This window comes from Poecilia mexicana, unplaced genomic scaffold (genome assembly GCF_051168715.1).
Source record: "Poecilia mexicana isolate PSO_F unplaced genomic scaffold, ASM5116871v1 scaffold_7, whole genome shotgun sequence".
NCBI lineage: Eukaryota > Metazoa > Chordata > Actinopteri > Cyprinodontiformes > Poeciliidae > Poecilia > Poecilia mexicana.
In genome coordinates, this window is record NW_028263376.1 from 5,646,154 (window position 1) to 5,665,176 (window position 19,023).

General features: G+C 41.0%; 2 protein-coding genes and 1 long non-coding RNA gene across 3 annotated transcripts in view; 2 read left to right on the forward strand and 1 right to left on the reverse strand.

The window, feature by feature from the left end:
• Positions 1-6,855, forward strand: part of arfgef2 (ARF guanine nucleotide exchange factor 2) — a 29,348-nt gene extending 22,493 nt beyond the window's left edge. The window contains exons 32-39 of the mRNA XM_015013019.2: positions 304-442; positions 603-660; positions 742-850; positions 935-1,074; positions 2,131-2,308; positions 2,527-2,665; positions 4,098-4,215; positions 5,352-6,855. Of these exons, the coding sequence (XP_014868505.2) occupies positions 304-442; positions 603-660; positions 742-850; positions 935-1,074; positions 2,131-2,308; positions 2,527-2,665; positions 4,098-4,215; positions 5,352-5,516 (1,046 nt within the window). The 3' untranslated portion in view covers positions 5,517-6,855. The remainder of the gene's footprint in view (positions 1-303; positions 443-602; positions 661-741; positions 851-934; positions 1,075-2,130; positions 2,309-2,526; positions 2,666-4,097; positions 4,216-5,351) is intronic.
• On the reverse strand, positions 1,685-5,527 carry LOC148158262 (uncharacterized). Its single transcript, XR_015763718.1, has 2 exons — positions 5,385-5,527; positions 1,685-2,295 (listed from the first exon to the last, which is right to left on the reverse strand). It is a non-coding gene; the product is annotated as an uncharacterized LOC148158262 (long non-coding RNA).
• A 2,121-nt stretch (positions 6,856-8,976) lies between the features above and the next one.
• The window catches only part of bcl2l1 (BCL2 like 1), a 41,631-nt gene continuing 31,584 nt past the window's right edge, over positions 8,977-19,023 (forward strand). The window contains exons 1-2 of the mRNA XM_088006922.1: positions 8,977-9,145; positions 13,969-14,730. Coding sequence (XP_087863048.1) covers positions 14,179-14,730 — 552 coding nt within the window. The 5' untranslated portion in view covers positions 8,977-9,145; positions 13,969-14,178. The remainder of the gene's footprint in view (positions 9,146-13,968; positions 14,731-19,023) is intronic.

The window sequence follows — 19,023 nt, forward strand, 5'->3', positions numbered from 1 at the left end:
GCTAAAAAAAAAAAAATAATTCTGCATATATCAGAGTTCCTTCACAGCCTGGAAAAGGATGGGATTTAATTCCAGCTTTTTCCAGGTTGGGAGAAGAATGGAAATAGAAAACAGGAGTATAGAAAAAGATTTACATTTGCTGACTGGATTATATTGTGTTCATCCATCCATCTGTCCATACATCCATCCATTCATTTCTTCATCCGTCCGTCCGCATGCTTGTCCCTCCTCTCGTCTTTATGTGTTGCCCGTTGTTCGGCGTTGAATCCCAGCCGCTCTCTGATTGGTTCCTCTGTGCTGCAGATAACGAGCAGCTGGCCCGGTCGGGGACCAACTGTCTGGAGAACCTGGTGATTCTGAACGGGGAGAAGTTCAGTCCTGAGGTCTGGGACGTCACCTGCTCCTGCATGCTGGAGATCTTCCAGAACACCAGCCCCCACGCGTGAGCCGCCACTTGCACACTTCACTCTCACATCACTCACTCATTGAATTAGTTTTTTTAAGTGCAGCCATTTTGCTCATGCGTTAGTCTTGGTGCTGAAGGCCGTATGTCAACTCTCTGTGTAAATCTGTCACTGTGTTTTGTCTTTTCCGCCAATCAGCTTGTTGACATGGCGACCGGCTGGACAGGATGAGGAAGCTGCTGAGGGAAAGCACTTTGTAAGGAACTCACCCTGCAGTAACACACACAAGTCCCCTGTTACATTTTCACCATTCAGAATGTTTGTGCTGCGTTTGCAGGAGACCGACTTCGACAGTCAGTCCCAGAGCAGCTTCGACAGAGCTCTGTCCGAGAGGGGGCACAGCCAGATGTCGAGTGACGACACCTGGAAGGGCAAGTCCAGTGCCAGTGAGTAAACATGGCTGCCATCTTTACCCAAGGTCGACCGAAAGACTTCTGAGCATTTCTTTTCCCCGTCCCTCTGCCCTCCAGGAGTCTCGGACCAGAGGTTGTTTGCAGGCCTGCTCATTAAATGCGTTGTGCAGCTGGAACTGATCCAGACTGTTGACAACATCGTCTTCTACCCGGCAACCAGCAAGAAGGAGGATGCCGACAACATGGCTGCTGCGCAGGTACGCAGAGAAAGACCTGCTGCTTTATGTCAGCATGCTGTTTATCTAGAAGCTTTTCAGTCGTTATCTGGACGGGAAAACTTTTCTCACTAGAGATTGAAAGTTAATATTTTACATGATTGCAACAAAAGACCTACTTTCTGGAACTGAATTATATCATTTGGAAATATAATGCTTTTCAGCTTTGTGGAAATAGAAAAGGTTTGCACGATGAAACTTGCTTTCTTTTCTAAAACAGGAATTACCAATGGCAGAAAATATTTTGAAGAAGTGGCTTTCACTTCACAAGATGCTCAACATTGTTTATTTTAATTTTGTATCTTTTATGTTGGAGTTCTCATAAAATTAAAATTTTATTCCCCTAATATTGCGACTGTCTTCTTGTAAGATTAATGTTATATTCTCGTAATGTAAAAAAAAAACAAAAGTCTTAGCCTGGCTCTTTTCGGAGTCTTTTAAGCAAAAGCTGTAAAACACGCTCGTCAAACAAGATGGCGCCATTCTGGGACGATAAATTGTCCTAGAAATTATTGAAATAACTGATAATATTGTTGTTTTGAGACCATTTGTAAGTAACCTAATGGTAATAGAATAATAATACAAGAACACATTCTCAAAGAACAATAAACTTTAAATTCTAATGAACATAAACACTGGAACTGGAAGATATTTTAACTATCCAAAATAAGTAAATAAAACTACACAAACAACAAATTAATTATGAAACCTCTGTGAGTTAAATTGTCCTTCAAAATGAAGGGGCTAGTTGAGACCACAGCACCAGACTCAACACTTTCATCATCCAGTTTTTGGTAGAAAAGAGAAACGATAAAACGATAAATCATGTTAGTGGAAATTATTGTTTTAGTTCATCATATAATTTATTGATGACTCCAAACTATGGAAACTTAATTAGATTTTAAAAATCCATATTTGTCTTCAAAAACCAAAAAAGTTCTACCTTCTCAGATCATTCTATGAACTCTGTGGCAAACAGAAAGCCTTTGCCGCCCCACCCTCAGTGACTGGAGCTAACATGTTGTCCCCGTGTCCCAGCGAGACGCTCTGGAGCAGTCGGAGGCGGCGGGAGAAGAGCCGGCTTCGAATCAGGGCATGTACCGTCACATGACGTCCGCTCACCTCTTCAAGCTGCTCGACTGTCTGCTGGAGTCGCACAACTTCGCCAAGGAGTTCAACTCCAACAACGAGCAGAGGACGGCGCTGTGGAGGGCAGGTAGATGGAGGCTCTTTAATTACTATCAACAAAACCTTAAATTCCCTCGCTACAAATGATTGTTTTGGATCCTTTTCTGGAAGGATCCAGAAAAGGATCATTCCTTTTCTGGATGATCTCTTTTCTGATCATTTTTCTTTTTCCTATCAAAATAAGAGCAGACCACATTTAAACCACCTAACCTTTTCTATTTTTTTTCTATTTTTTTTTTCCTCTAGGCTTTAAGGGGAAGTCCAAGCCCAACTTGCTGAAGCAGGAAACCAGCAGCCTGGCCTGCAGCCTGAGGATCCTGTTCAGGATGTACTCTGACCCCAAGCTGCAGGATTCGTGGCCGGACATTCAGACACGCCTGCTGCTGTGAGTACAACAGATGATTCTGATCATAATCAAATCAATAAACAGAACTCCTCTCATTTCAGAATACTCCTGTCAGAAAGAGCTTCATGTATGTAAATTACTATTACTGAAATGCTGTTGAGTAATGAATAGCCCCAGGGTTAATTACAGCATTAAAAAACAAATTTGAAATGTTTGTTGAAGAAAATTAGTTTTTTCATAGAATCAGGAATGTGTCCTCCATCCATCTGTAAACCTGATGAAAGTTTCACTTCTCGCTATACTGTTCTACTGAATGGCGTCTGTAACTTCTCTTTTGAATGTGGAAAATATAAATTTAGAATGGAAAACGTTGGAGATTTCAAAGTTGAGGTTTCTTTTTATTACCGGAAAGAGAAAAATCTGAAGTTCTGGAACCCAAACAAGCTTTTACACTCATTTCTATTGAGACAAAACAGCAAACAATGACTATATTGGTTAGAGATGCACAATCAATAACAATGTGCCCGATCCATAAGGACAGATTTATTCAGCCTAATTCTATGCTTTGTGCTCTGAGCAACGTCATGTTTTATTTATTTTACACTATACTAAGAACTTCTAATTCCACTTTCTGATCCATTTGGAAAAAGGTTTGTTGCAGTCAAACAAGGTAGTCAGCCTATTGTTTTGGTCAGTTTCTTTATCATTTACTTTTAGATTGGCTTTTCTTCTCTTAATTGCACTGATAGGACAGATTAAAGTTGCTGTGTTTTGGTTGATCAAGCTTGTGAAGCTATTGATGTATTTAAGTGTTCTATTCTTGTACAGAGTTACCAAATATATTTGTAAATCAGTTTATGTATAACTGTGTTTTAAAAAAAAACGTTTTAAGTCAGTTCAGCTGTTTTTCTGTATTGGTATTGCAGGTGACAAAATGGATCGGTGCATCCCGTCCCTAGTAATGTTCTGGTGAATTTACAGGCTTCCAGTGGCTGCTGCAGTCTCGATAGAATATGAAATATTCTATCGAATATGCAGTGATTTTTTTTTAAAATCACTGCAAGTTACTCCATCCTGTTTAGTTCTAGGTTTTAGTTTCAACACAAATGCTGAACTTTAAATGGACCTGAATGGGCTGATGCCAGATCAACTTGGGATAAATAGCAGCTGTTAGATGAAGCGGAGCTGTTTGTTTTTCTCACACATGTCTCATACCTCATTAGAAATGGATGAGCTGGTGCAGGCAGTGGAATATATTGGCATTTAAACGCCTGATGCAAATCCCCTCGTTGCGTTCGTCCCTTCTGACTCATTGGATCACTTCATGATTGCAGAGGTGGAAGTTTTTGTCTCAGGAAGCGCCGCTGGTGTCTTAATCCTAAGATTTTAAGGAACGCTGCTGATTTTCCTGCCGCACCTGTGACGTTCAGCTGTCGTTAAAGTGTGTGTGTGTGTGTGCCCCATTTTTCAGGGTGTGTACGGAAGCTCTGAGCTACTTCATCAGCCTGACCTCAGAGAGCCACAGAGAGGCTTGGAACAGCCTGCTGATGCTGCTGCTCACCAGGACACTACGGCTGCCCGACGACAAGGCATGAACACACACACACACACACATACACACATTTTACCTATCATCACACATTAGCTGTCAGTAAACCTTAAAGAGAGGCTTGGAAAATGACTGAAATGCCCACTGGTTTTAAATAAGTGGCATCAGAGGCGTTTTTGGTCGGGTTTTATTGATGTAAAATGTTAATAGTGACATGTTTTGCCATGAGTCATGTCCTGTTGGTGTGAGCCCGTGAGTCATCGATGTGTCACTGCCCCCCACTGTGACTCAGATATTTTCTGAGAATTGTAGGCCAAAAGAGTTACAGTTTCTGTTTAGACAAAATGTAGCCGGGGACAGTAAAGTCTTTAAAAGGAGCAAAATCTGCACTTTAGTGGAATTCTTCAGTTCAAATTGAAAGGGGCAGTATTATATGAAATCTACTTTTGTGAGCTTTTCATTATGTTATGATGTCATTCCCTCATCAAGTACATACATGGAGTGTTGCTTTGATTCTTTCATGCATCTTTGAGAAATCATTAGTCTTCCATAGCAACCATTCAGCTGTGCAAAACACCTTGGTGGACCTAGCTCCGCCTTCAAGGATGAAGCTCCTCCTCAAAGCTGCAGTTTCCAAGCTTTGAGCTTCCGCATCACAGAGCAGCTTTCCCCCCACAACTCTCTGACTCGGCTCCTTCAGACTAGCCAGCAGCGATTAGCAAACATCTGGTGAAACTGAGCATCTGCTGAACTTATTATACGAGCTACTTCTCAGTGCATCGCTGGTTATTAAAGGGTTAATAGAGGAGACATGTTGTTATGACTTCCTGAAGGTGGAGTTTCAGAAAGAGGAGTTTTAGAGATGGAGGCCCAATTTCAATTTAAAATACCAAGTCAAAAATTTTTAAGGTATGTTTGATTTTTCTAGCAGTTTTTAACAACTGAAGGCAACATAGTTTTATTGTGCTAGAAAATGGCACTATGTGACTGAATAATACATAATACTGCTCCTTTAATCCATGTGTCCTGTTCCTTCCATTTAGCATTTCAGCTACTCAGCATATCGCATACAATTCCGCTGATTGGAATGAGATTAAATGTTAAATATGAATAGTTTAAGACTCCATGCAGAATTTGTTCCCCATTTGTCCTAATAAGCATATTTCTGTCTTGCAGTTCAAGCCCCATGCTTCCTGTTACTACCCCCACCTGTGTGAAATGATGCAGTTCGATCTGATCCCGGAGCTGCGGGCCGTTCTCAGGCGCTTCTTCCTGCGCATTGGCTCAGTCTTCCAAATTGCTGCTCCCGACGGGGCGGCCGCCCGGACCCCTGTCTCCTAGAAGATGGTGGGGGAGGACGGTTCGGCGCATGTCTGGGTGTGGCAAAGGGGGGGAAAAATGTTTAAAAAAATAAATAATTTAAAATAAATAAAAACAAAGGAGAAAGTTGACGTGAGGATCTAAGGTGGACTTGATGCATAAACTGTCCTCTCGTCTGTCAGACCGGATTGGATTAGAGGGGGAATGGAGGGAATGGAGTCCGAGTGCGTTTCCGGTCTTGTTTCAGGATTCTACATCAAAGTGTTCAACGTTTCTGTCGTCTCTCAGCCTGTAGAGAAACCTCCATCCTCACTCTCTGGGATAAACAGCACTGTGACCGGCTCTCATCTCTCATTGTCCCAATGACAAAAAACTGTAAAGATATAATTTATTGTTGCTAAATCCTCTTTATGTTCTTGGATTGCTTTCTGGTTCTTTGTTTTCATTTTTAAAGCTAATCTAAGAGAATGGGAGTGAAGCAGACGGGAATCTAAAGGTTTCCCTTTGTTGAAAAATGGCTTTCCGCCAACTGTGCCTGTTTGGACGAGGACGATCTTATCAGTTTCCGCTCCACCTCCATATCCGAGTTGTTTGGGTAGCAACCGATTCCCGTTAACAGAGACTAAAAGTTTGCTGCACGCAACACTACCAGAGATCAAGCAGCTTTACATGGGACTTTGCTCTGTCGTCTTTGTTAGCGACATTTTATTTATTATTTTGATTATTTGCTTTTGCTTGTTTTATTGGTTGTTTTTTTTCGTGAGAACTGCGAAGTTTACACTGAAAAAAAGTGATTTTTTTTTCTGGCTTCTTGGTCATTCAACATCCAGACTAACTGTTAGAGAATCCCTGTTAGCTCCTCAAACTCTGCCTTCATCCGTCAGTCAGGTTTACAGTCCATTTCCACACTTTTTGCACATCTGTTTGCCCCATTCAATTATTACTTCCGAATATCCATCAGTGTTGGTTTACTTTAACCTCACAGTTCAACAAAAGTGTTCAGGATAACTCCCGTCAACATCGTTCGATCCGCGGTTCATCCGGAGTGTGTTCCACGGGTTTTCTGGAGGATGTATGTAATTATTTCAAGTGCATTTAAATATATTTTTTTTGAAAAAGCATTCCTTCCCTTGCAACTATGGATGTCTACTTTTTCTTCCCTAATGCCAGGGAGTATATAAATAAATAAATATATATGTATATTATACAGTAAATGACAAAAGTACAGACTGTAAAGTTTTCCATGTAAGATACATAGAAATGAAAGTGCTTATATGGTTCTATACATAATATTGTGATGTAATCTTCCAAACATTTGGTGAAGTAATCAATAAATCTGATTTCTGGTCTGTTCCAGGTATTGTTGGCGTACTGCTAAACAACATTTTGTGTGTCTCAAAGGAGACGGTCTTCCTTTGACTGTTCCTTCAATGGATCCCCACAAAGGGTGCACCGATTGCAGTTTTCGTACTGATCACTGATCTTAAAAAAGCTGATTTTGGACAATACTGACTTGTGGGGTTACTTCACATGTTCTCATGGAAGTATGAGCCGATTGCCAATGTCCCCAAAATTAAGGAAATTGCGGCAGATTTATCAGCATGCTCCTAGTCTCTAGAGACTCGGCTGATTCGTATCCTCCATCAGCTTCTTGTTCAGTACATCCACGATTCCTCTTTGTGGTCTGAAGTTTTGAAACCAGGTAACATTTCACCAGTTAGTGGTCAGGATTGGGTAAAACTGAATGTTACCTGATACAGCGAACGCTCCCCTCAGCTTCTGGTTCAAAAATGTTCAACTTCTGCTTTCTGATAGCATCCAGATCAAGATAATAGTCTCACAGTGGTTTTTCCTTATATTGATTGATTTAGTGATGTTTTTTTGTTTTCTTTAAATAACAGTGAAACCATATTTTTGCTTCAGGAATCAATTTAAGAAAGTGGCGTAAAGGTTCTATAAGAATTTACAATACGTATGTCTATAAGAATTTAATATGTTTAACATGGATTTATAATATCAACTTTAACAATAGTAAAAAATTCCAGTAATATAAGCAAACAAAAACTAAAGACATTATCTTTCTATTTTTTGCATAAAGGTTAATTTTGAAAAAAGTGTGGTTTTTTGAGGAATAAATTTGGACACTCTTATAATTCACTCTTAAAATTGTATGACGTTGGGATTCACATCGTTATCCAGCAGTTTGAAGGTTAGCCCTGTTAAAGCCCCACACATTTAGCTTACACAGTGAGCTTGAGAGAGCTGTTTTAGCTGTTCCAGGAGACCGAGTCTCCTAAGGCAATTAAAGACTCCAAAAAGAATTTGAAGTCAGGTTTCCATTGCACAGAAAATAGTGTAGTCATGAAGAACATCCCTGACAACTGCCAGGAAGCTCATTGGGTCACCTAAAGGTCAGACTATTAGAAAACTAGATACCAGAATATAATTAAAATTCAATTCAAAAATGTTTTAATACCAAAGACAAATGAAACCCTTTAAAACCTCATTAAGATTTCAGCAGCAAAACCTGTCCAACTCGCCATCATAGACGTCATGAGTTCTATCATTGTTCAAAGAATTCTTGAGACAAAAGAGGATTAGTTGAATTAGAACTGTACTTGTGAGAAAACTGGCAAGAAGCTCTACAAATGCCTCATAGTCGAAAGTGTGAAGAAAACATTTTCCTCAGACTGTTGGCAAATATGGTATTAAGGTTACAAGAAGCATCTTCCTGAAGTTAATTTAGCAAAGTGAACAACACTACCTTCTACTACGTTGGGTGAAAACTTTCGTTTTTCTTTCTTTTCTTTTTTTTTCTTTGGAAATATCTAGTTTATCACTAAAGTGCACCACTTGTCCCCCAGACATAAATTAAAAATAAGATTCAACATCCCTGAACAATGCTTATGAAAAAGCCAAAAAAAAACAAAACAAAACAAAAAAATATAATCAGTTTTAGTTTTTCATGTCTTTTTTTTAAGTATGCTTCTAAACTTGTGTGGAAAGAGGTTTTAATCCGTTTATCAAGTTGTGACAGATTTCTGACATTCTCACTTTTGTCCACACGATGGCAGTGTAATCTAACTTTTCTGGTGTTCCAATGAGCGTTAGGAATTTGGGGTAACAAAGGTTACTATGGAGACCTCTCGCATCTTTTGTTGTCAACTTAAGCGTAAAGGCGCCCAACAGCTGCTACATGGACCCCTGTAAAGCTAATATTACAAATTAAGAAGTAAGAAAATATTAACTGTTAACGGTACGGTTTTGTATTTTTAGCTTGCCGTTTTAACTTCTCGTGGAAGCATTCAAATGTCAAATTTAGACTCGCTTATTTACCCTTTTTTTAGCGACAGTTCGTCAAGTGCAGTTCATAACAACCGCGACTTCCAACCAGAACAGCCTTACAGTGGGTTTAAATCAGTATACGGTAGTGAAATAAACTTATTCCTCTAGCGAACGGCCACAGCACAGGCTGTGGTGTGGTCACACTCCACGTAGAAGGGTGGGCGGATCTGTGCAACTGGGAACCAGTAACGAGCTCCGTCGGCGTTAGCCAGGCAGGCTAGCAATGACGGTTTGGATCACTCCTAGTTCTACCGGGGATCGGATAGTGTTCCGACAGACATGATTTTGTGGAGACCACCCTACAAGTAAGAGTTCCAGTTAATCCCACGAGTCTCACTCCGACCCGTGTGTTCTTTCATTCGGGAAATTACGTGTAAAGGGGAGCGCTTGCTGTGGCTTTGCTTGTGAATCTTCCTACAGCAAAGAAATCGACTGATATGGATGAACGAGAGATCTATGTTTTGTTTCTGCCAAGATTTTGTACGTTACGTCTTTCTGCTTAAGTCCAAATGTGCTCGGGTGGTTCTGTAAACTATTTGTTGCTTTTTTAGAACACATTTGTAAGCTCACAGCTTTCTATGAGACTCGGGTGACAGCCATATTTCTCTGGATTGCTGCCTCTGTAAGGATGGCAAAGGTGGAGCTGTGCTAGTCATCATTGCCGGGTTTAAAAATATTATTGTTGTTTTACATTGCTGGTGTGGCGAATACTATTTAAATCCGGCACAGGGTGGTGTCTCAAAGTGGCTTAATTTTCACGTGTCGTGATTAACGCTCCTTTCCCAGTGCGTTAAGTCAGGAGAATGGCCTGGTAATGATGCCTTCAGGGACTCCCTCGTTCATCCGCAGCTCTCTGGAAAGCATTTTTTTCTTGTTTATTATGAAATATTAGGGAAATAATGCGGTAAAAGAGAGTTCATATAAGCTTTATTTATATAGTTTTAAACTAAACTTTGTAATTTCTCCGAAAAAGTAGTCAATAATAGGCAGTAATAGTAAGACGCGCAGTTCTGAATAAATGTGCATTTTTCAATTTAAAAAATCAGTTTGTTAAATGGTTTGTTGATAATATCTCGTTTCCGTTAATAAATAACACTTAATCAACCTAAGGACAGCAAGTGTAAGATTTTCAGACCGCACTGTTTTACTTATCATATTTTATGGGTTCTGGCACATTTTTATTCGCAGTAGAGACGTGCGGTCCTGCACCGATAGGTCCAGCTCACGATTCAAACGCGGACTATACGACACCGGATGCGTTACTCAACTGTCCGCCGGTGAATGACCCAGCGGAAGCGTTGACGAAAATAAGGAGGAGTCTTCCTCGTGCCTGTAATAGTGTTTGTCATCCTACAGTTGAAAACGATTCGTCGGGGGACTAAGTGTGTCTTTCACGCGCGGCTGAATCAGAGCTTTTTGTTTTATTTGAACATATAAGACCCGCTTCTCCCCGCCTTTCACATACCTGGCGTGCGGACTGCCTCGCCGGATGACAAATGAAGCTTAGCCACTGACATGCAGCTAATCGCGTCTCTTGTTACGCAACAGGGGAGGGTCCATAAAAGGGGCACATGTTGAAATGTTCAAACCTACTCAACACAGCAAACAGAGTGGTAGTGTTTACATTTAAGCGTTTTGACAGCGTTTCTACGCTTCGAAAGAGTCGGAAAGAACCAGTGACCCTGGACCGAGGATTTCCCTTTTCTATTATTATTTTTCATCCAGCTCTGGTAAGACAATCGTGTTTAATCAAAATTATTACTACTATTATTGTTTTCATCAGGCGAATATTATGGACTGCTGTGAACATTTAATTTTGAGACTGTCGTCAAATCGACACATCCAGAAAAAAAGTTGGGCTGACTTATTTATTTATTTATTAAAAACAAAAAAACGAACAAACAAAAAAAAAACAAAAAAAACAATCCATCCAAAATTCCCCCATAATCAATATCACCGCAGACTTTACTTTGATCAAATTACCCGTACTGTCGGATCTCGTGGAAACATTCAGACGCCACATTTTGACTCGCTGTTATTCCTATAGAGCTGCCGTGTTTACATCTCTACTGCGCTGTTCCTGCCCAAGCCACGTGTTGGCAGCTGGGGACCATGTGGCCTTTGTAAACACTGCAGTCTTGTTGCTTTCCATCCGCCAGGCTGGGCTGGTCCTGATCTGCCTGAAACTGGGCGGACAGCTGAACTTTTTTTTTCGACCTTACCTGAAATATTACTTGTTAGTCAGTGTGTCTGATTCTCCATTGTGTTCTAAGACATAGGCATGTGTTATGAAGTGATGCAAGGATCATTTGCATCCATCTGTCTGATACACTAATTATTAGGCTCATGTACTTATCGGGCTTAAATGCCATTATTGTTGCAGGAAATGTCAGGTTAATCACATGATAACTAGCAGATAGTTTGGAATCATCAGCCAGATCCTTTTGTGAAACAAAAGAGTCAAGTGAATGAGTGGGCTGAAGAACAACAGAATGGAGGTAACTTTTCCCACAGATGATTTGTTACAGAATGTCTCAGTCAGATGTTATCTACCAATTCAGCAACACATTGGATGGGAATGTAACTATGCAAGTAAAAATCTGCTTGTTTCCTTTTACAGCAGGGATTACATTAGTGTGTTTCATTCTCATCTACTGATAACTTTAATTTCATAATATGACCCAGCAGTCAGTTATTATTATTTTATGTTCAACAATAAAGTAGATTTTTCATTGTTGGAAGTCTAAAAGGTGCTTTGTAAATCCCGAGCCCATCAGACAGATCTGATTTGGACTCCAGTGCATTGTTCGCATACAAACATACCTCCTGCCAAGAGGTTTAACATTTAAACTGCTTCCTTAAATCAGTGCAGCGAAACAAAGTGTAGAATTTCTCTGTGGGTGGAGGAACAGAGGCTGGCAACATCTGTCATAGTAACCAACCAGGGATCTTTGTTCACTTTGTTCTACTTTCTACATGCATTTTAAGCCTAATTACTTTAAAAAAGACATTTGCGTTGCAAAATAAAGCAAAACATTGACATTTTTTTTAGATTTACAGAGCTCTACATCTCCGAAAATCCCACAGGATATGGGACAGAGATATCTGTACACACAAAGCCCAATAGAAACAAGTGAAGGACATCTCCATACGTTCTTAATAAAACAGACTGAGGCAAATTAAATATAGAAGTCTTGCATCACAAAATGTTTAATTCATTTTATTAGGGTTGCGTTTCATTTTCGGGCCTATCCAATCTTTAAAAAGCCTGACCTGCCACTTCAGGTTTTGGATTGGCAGGTCGGCTGCCACCCTTTCACCCCTACATTACCCTGTCAAAGATATGCCAGCTGAGCCCATCTTATTACTTAGAGGAACAAACTTGTTTGGAATTGAGTGTCACATTTTAAAGTCATTTTTAAGTATTGGTCACTATTATACTTTTAATAGCTATAACTTTTTTGTAAATCTGCAGGAGACTCAAGCTCTCAATAATCAATCCCAGCTCGCTGCTGGGATTGATTAGCAATTAGCTTGGTTGGCCTTTCTAACATGAGTCTCTGTGTGCCTTACTTTGTTGCGCTGTGGTGAATTTTCTTTCTAGAGGCTACTTTCATGTTTTATTTTTAAGCACATCGCAGATGCTGAAAAGCGGCGAAATAACTGAGTCTTCCTCGCTTAGTAACAACTTTCTTTCCACGGACTGTTGCCACTTGGACATGGTCGCTTTAGTATAAAAGTGTTCATTTCTGTAAAGGATTGTATTTTTACGTTTTTGGGTGGCCAGTCGAGCCCAGTATCAGCCAATTTAAGTCACCAACTGATTTTTCTGGGTTTCTTTATTCATGTTGTATTCAAGATTTTATTAATCAATTTAAAGTGGTCCCACTTTAAATTGACTGATGATGTGTCCAAGGTGTAGCTCCACCCCCATGACGTTAGAATAAGCTAGTTTACATAATGGAAGGATGAATTTACAGTAGACCCCTTCACCTGTTCTCGGCTCAGTATTCATGGCCTTTCCAGTGTAACTCTTTTCCACTTTATTCGGGGAAAATTAGCCTATTTGCGAGATACAATCCTCTTTTGTAGACAGTATCTGAAATATTGAAAAATAAAACACAGCATGGGAAGCTAAATGCTACCAGAGACACTATTGGATGGTGTTGGCAGAGCAACCAATCTTGGAGCTATGTTCGTTTTCCTTGGCACTGATTGGCTGTACCTCCAGGACTGGAAATAGGGATGGCTGTAGATGTTAGCTTCTATGAAAGTGCGAAGATGATTTTTGCCAAAGTATATTTATTGTTCAAACTATTTAAATAAGCAGTTATAAGGGTTTTTTGGGGCCCAGGGTTAAGTGTTTGTGGATTTTAAGTATTTACAGACAGTTGTCGTCTGTACTTACCACTGTGAATACCTGGGCTTGCTCCATTATTATCGTCATCGATTGTGAAGACATTTTCAAAAGCTTCAATAGTTGGTGCTTCAAGGCTGAGTTTATTAATTGGGGGGAAAAAATATCAGATTTTTTGCTTCTGACCAATTGATCGAGACGAAACAAACCCCCCCAAAAATAGTCTGATTTAGTTCAGATGGAACTGAATCTCCATGTAAGTTGTGTTTACCAGACCTTTATTGACAACACAACTTTCAGGCCATGAAGATACCTTGTGTTGGCCCAGGCACACGGGTTTGAGGTAAAAACTTGAAATATTTTTGAAAAGTCCAATTTTTGAAGTGGATGAGTAAGTGTGATGGCACACAGATGAGTGTGTGAGTTGTACAGAGACAGCGTGGAGATGAGGTAGGTCAAAACTGGAGGACAGAGGTCACTGATAAGGAGGACTGTCTAGATCTCTCGCCACCTTCCTGACACTCTCGCCCTCATTCTCTCCTCTCTCTCCAGCTCTCTCTTACTCCACCGTTGTATCTTTATTGTCGCTGCCATCTGTTCCATATGCGGCAGCCCAATTAGAGAGTTGCTCTTTGACCCCAACTGTCCAAATTCAATTTGGAAGTGCAGGACTGTCCTCATGCTCCCGCTTCCTTCTGTTAACTGTCGCAGTATTTTCTATGGATCGGCTTCGGAGACTTTGACCTTTTCCTTGTTGTTTTTTTTTTGCAGGGCCTGATTTGATCCGTCAGCCTTATGTGGGTTGGGTTTTCACCTCCAAGAGTCCTGTGGCTGTCAGCTGACCATGGTGGTCTAAACGGAGGAACCCCAGGAAGAAGCACAGTGTGCGTTTGCTCTTACCACAGCTAGGTAGGGACCAAAAGACGCAGAGAGACACGGACCAGAAGAAAGATCAAGAAACTTGTTTAAACACAAAGAAACATGTCACGAAACAGAGAACTGGTGCTTTTCTACATTAAGTTTAAACTGTCTCAGAGGAACTATCCGATCCAACACATATTGCCCAATGAGCCCCCGGACAGCACCGCTGCTGGGGACGCGGCCGGGGACGCGGGGATGGACGACGAGCAGACGTTGGAGACGCACGCTAATGGGACTTTTAACGGGACAAGTCCAGGATCCCCGAGGCGGCAACAGGCGGCGTCGGCGGCAACGATGGACGCGGTGAAAGTGACCCTGCGAGACACGGCCCGTGAGTTCGAGCTGCGCTACTCCCGCGCCTTCAACGACCTTCACAGCACGCTGCACATCACACCGGCCACCGCCTACCAGAGCTTCGAGAACGTGATGGACGAGGTGTTCCGGGACGGCGTCAACTGGGGCCGAATCGTGGGGCTCTTCGCGTTTGGTGGCGCGCTCTGCGTGGAGTGTGTGGAGAAGGAGATGAGCCACCTGGTAGCCAGGATTGTAGAGTGGATGACCGTCTACTTGGATGAGCGGATTGAACCTTGGGTGGAGAGCCAAGGAGGATGGGTGAGTCTCATTAAAAGACACACACACACACACACACACTCACACTCAGACTGTTAAGTCTCATGTTGTTTGCTTGTGCTGCCAAACTCATAAAGGGTACTTTGATATGCTGGTTTGATTACATAGGGAAGTTCAGTTCAGATTCCCGCATGGAACATTTCCATGTCGACACCTTTGTTTGTAGAACCCTGCTGGCAGCAATCAGATTGGAAAACAGAAATAAATACCTTCCTTATTTTTCAACTAGATGTGGGGGTTGACAGTGCTGCTTTACAATTTAAACACTTTTTACTGTCAAGATGCACCAATAAGAGGGTGGAACTGGCTCTGATCGCTGGAAAGGTGATCAGAGCCACTCATTCAATGCATCAAAGATGATTGATCTACAAAGGTATCAACCAAGAGCATGTACTTTGAGTTGATTGAAATGCAAGATAAGGTAATTTTATTTATATAGCGCATTTTCAGCAATAAGGCAGTTCAATGTGTTTTAAAAATCAAATAAAGTTTATGAACATACTGTTTCTGGCATAAAAAATGTGGATATTTTTTTAAGTTTCTAAACTACAGCATCTGTGAAAGAACTTGTAGAATTATTGTCTTTTCCTGTTATATCCTTAGAAAACGTTAATTTGTTGATCAAATGTAAAAAAAAAAAAAAATAAATTAATTAATTGGTAGCTGACGGCCGCTGTTATATTCAACCGAAGAAGGAAAACCAGAAAGTGGCATCAGCCAGACAAGCATGATTGGTACATCACAAACGATAGAATGTTTATTTTCCTTTCTATATAAATGTGATGGATATTAGCTGAAGACTGCTGTTATACTTAACCAAAGAATGAGAATAGAAACCAGAAATCGACATGAGCCAGACTAGCGTGATCAGAGCGTTCCTTGTGTGTTGTGTTTCTCCGTCAGGACTGCACCTGCTTCACCGTGTAGTGTTAATGTGTCGGATGCTTTGAGTCTTGGCCGCCTGCCGATGTTGACCTGCAGGGCTCGGTTTTCATTTCATCACACGCTGTCTCTGCTACCCAGCCGTGAACATGCCTTAGACTCGACGACACACCAGGCGTCCGGTTGGCCGCCCTGACCGGCAGACGGGAACAGACGTCTGGATTAGCCGCGTTGTTGAGGGGAAGGTTCTGCAGGAGTCAGCACACGTTGTCGGAGAACCGTCTGGGTGTAGAACCCAGTAAGAGCAGGATGTTTGTGTGGTCAGCAGCTGTTTCAGCTGTCCACTAATTGATCAGCATCTGGGAACTCGATGAGCTGGATCGAAGTGGGGGGGCTTAACGGGCTTTCTAGCCGTCCTGCAGCCTGCCTGAGTTCTCCTCACAGGGAAAGATGAAGTCCAGGGCTTTTACAGATAGTCCTTTGTTTGTGTGGTCAGTTGATTGGCTCCGTGCTTTGTGCTTCCACTCCCTCACCATCTGACCAGTTTATCAGGACACTGTTTTTCTCTTATGCTCTTTGCCAAAGCAGCTGCATTCACATGAAAGCTATGCATGCCTCTCCTTTTTTTCCTGGGTGTAGTTGCTCAGTGCAGTGCAGCACTGTTGTTTTCTTTGTGTTGTATCACCTCCAGGACAGTCGAGGTCAGCTGTTTTCCTTTGTCCCAGCCGTTTGATTTTATGATATAGAGCACCAGAGGGAGGAGCTGTTTATAGTCACCCACTGCTGGATAACAACAGGTCAGAGGTCGGTTCTATAGAAACCGTCATCTCAGCATTCGGAGGCGTGTTTGTGAAACTACAGCTAGGTGGGCATAACCCTGCTGTTTGTGCACAGAAACACATTTCAGGGTTAGTTATGTGGATTTTGCAGGAGTCTGATTTAGCAAACGGCTATCAGGGTATGTTTTGTAACCATAAAACTTTACAACATGCTGTTAGTTGTTACATAATTGAGTTCCCACCTTTAAAAAAAGCACGTGCTGATCTCATGATTACATTCCAGCTGCACTACTTTGTTGGTGGTCTGCACTGACAGATTTTAACCACTGCCAGCATTAGGTTTTAGAAATATCTCAAGAGGAATTCCATACATATAGTGAATTGTACATGCATTTTAAAACCCCTTAACTGTCACGAGGACACCAGTGTCCTCATGGACCCATTGGATAACATGCAAGTGTTTTTGGGGTGGCAGTTGAGGGTTAAATCAGATTTAACATAAGTTGAAGGAGATATGCCAATCAGAATTTTGTGACCCATTTCTGACTCTTAGTTTATATAAAGCTTTTTCATAACTCATCAGATTCTGCCTATTCCAATCATTTTGAAACAAACGGAGTTGTGATTTTTAAAATGCATCTTATAGTAGCTACTAGCTAGTAACTTTAGCTAGCTAGGGCAGCTTTGTTGTGATGTATTAATTTTTATTGTTATCTGCTAAAGTCGACTTCAGGTCAGTTGCCAGTTCCACACTGGTGGGTACGCTAACTAAAAAGCTACTATGAATGAATACGGCATTGTCAACCTTGAAAAAGCTTGATTTCCTAATGTATCTCTGAGTTTCATAACTGGTTTTTGCCAACTAGCAGTATCAACTTTAATACTGAATTGTGTTGTTGTCTGTACAACCTGAAGCAAGATGTCTCCTTCCTGTCCAAGGTCGGACTTCTTAGTTCTCAACTAGCCGATTGTGCCAAAAACGAACCGATTCCAATCACGTGCCGAGTTCTCGGTGCGACTCTAATCACCACATTTTATGAAGTCTAATTCGTATAATCACTGCCTGCAAAAATACTACAACTGCTTCAGAACTACATTGTTGGCATACCTAGCAATGACTTGGAATGCAGTTGCACATGATTGATGTGAGAGTGAGGGTTTTTTTTTGGTTTCATAATAACCAAAACGGTGCTTTTGGAGACGCAGCGAGTATGTTATTTAAAAACATGAACCATGAGGAGGTCAGTCTAAATTTCCCATCATGACCACATGTTGACATCAGTGTTGTTGTTAATAAACACATCTATCCATTGCCAATGATCTCAAGCTTCCTCCATTTGGCTTAGCATAAGCTACATCGGTACTATTTTAGGCATAGATAAGTGCGTGTGGCGTGCTAACTAATTAGCATGTCTGTCACACGGACTGGGAGACATGAATGACTTCATTAAAAAGTTTTGAATGGTGATGGATGTTTCCCTTTACAGTTGTTTCACTTCTCCCCTGTAGCTGCAGTTTTCACATGATGTTGCTTCCTTCCTTTTTTTTTTTTTTGTCTTCATTTTATTTTCTAGATCCATTCAGCTCAATAAACTTGTTAGGTTCTGATCTGTTTGTGAACAAACTTGGCCACTTCCAGTGGTAGCTCAACTTGAGATCTACCGCTAGGTGTTTTACCGCTGGTGCTGGGACTTTTCCCATTTTCTTTTTACTTATTTCCCCTCTTTGTCATTGTAGCATTTCTCTTCAGACTCTGCTTACACTTCCTCTGAACCATATCGGTCTCTTGGTAAAAACCCATATTATACTTTGTTATGGGATTTTTTTCTTCTGTCTTTTATTTCCTCTTCTCTTCCTCGCTCTCCTCCCCCGACGCCTCCTCAGAGGAGGGAAGTCAAAGCCGTTGGCAGATGTGGGTATCGCTGTGAGGCAGGTGTGCTCTTACTGTTAGCTGATGAAATATCAGTCTGCCCCGAGAAGCAGCAAGGTCACTCTCTCTCTGCTGTGCTGAAATATTTCTCAGTCGTTGCTCTTGTTAATTCATTGTTATTGTTGCAATAACATTGAATTAGAGGAATTGAAACTGAAGAGAAAAAAAAGTCGACATCATATGTTGGATGTGAATGAGTGACATGAAGCAATCCTTTGTGTTGTAGAAATGCACTGATTGGAGATTTTAGTGAATCTTTGACTGGCTGATAAAACAGAGCAAACTTGCTGTAATACGCCTAGCCTTTGTGAAAGCTTGCTATCTGCTAAAGTCTCCTTTTTTAAAAAATTGACCCGCCCTTACTTCGATGTATGTACTTCGATGTAGCAACTGTGAAGAAGCTAAATATAAGCTGATAAAAATGGAACTCAAAATGTTGCTGAAGTTTTTTTTCTTATTTAATCCATTTAAATTAATTCAATAATTGAATTTTTTTTTTTTTTTTTTTAGCAAAACTTCTATTTAAAAAAACTACTTTGTCCATTATTGTTACAAGAACTAACCTGGAGAAAAAGACACATTTGTGAAGGAGCCATCGATTTTAGACGGTCTTTGTTGTGACATAATCAACCTTCAAAGGGTGTAACTCCTGAAATCTTTTCTTTTTAAACATATTCTGATGTT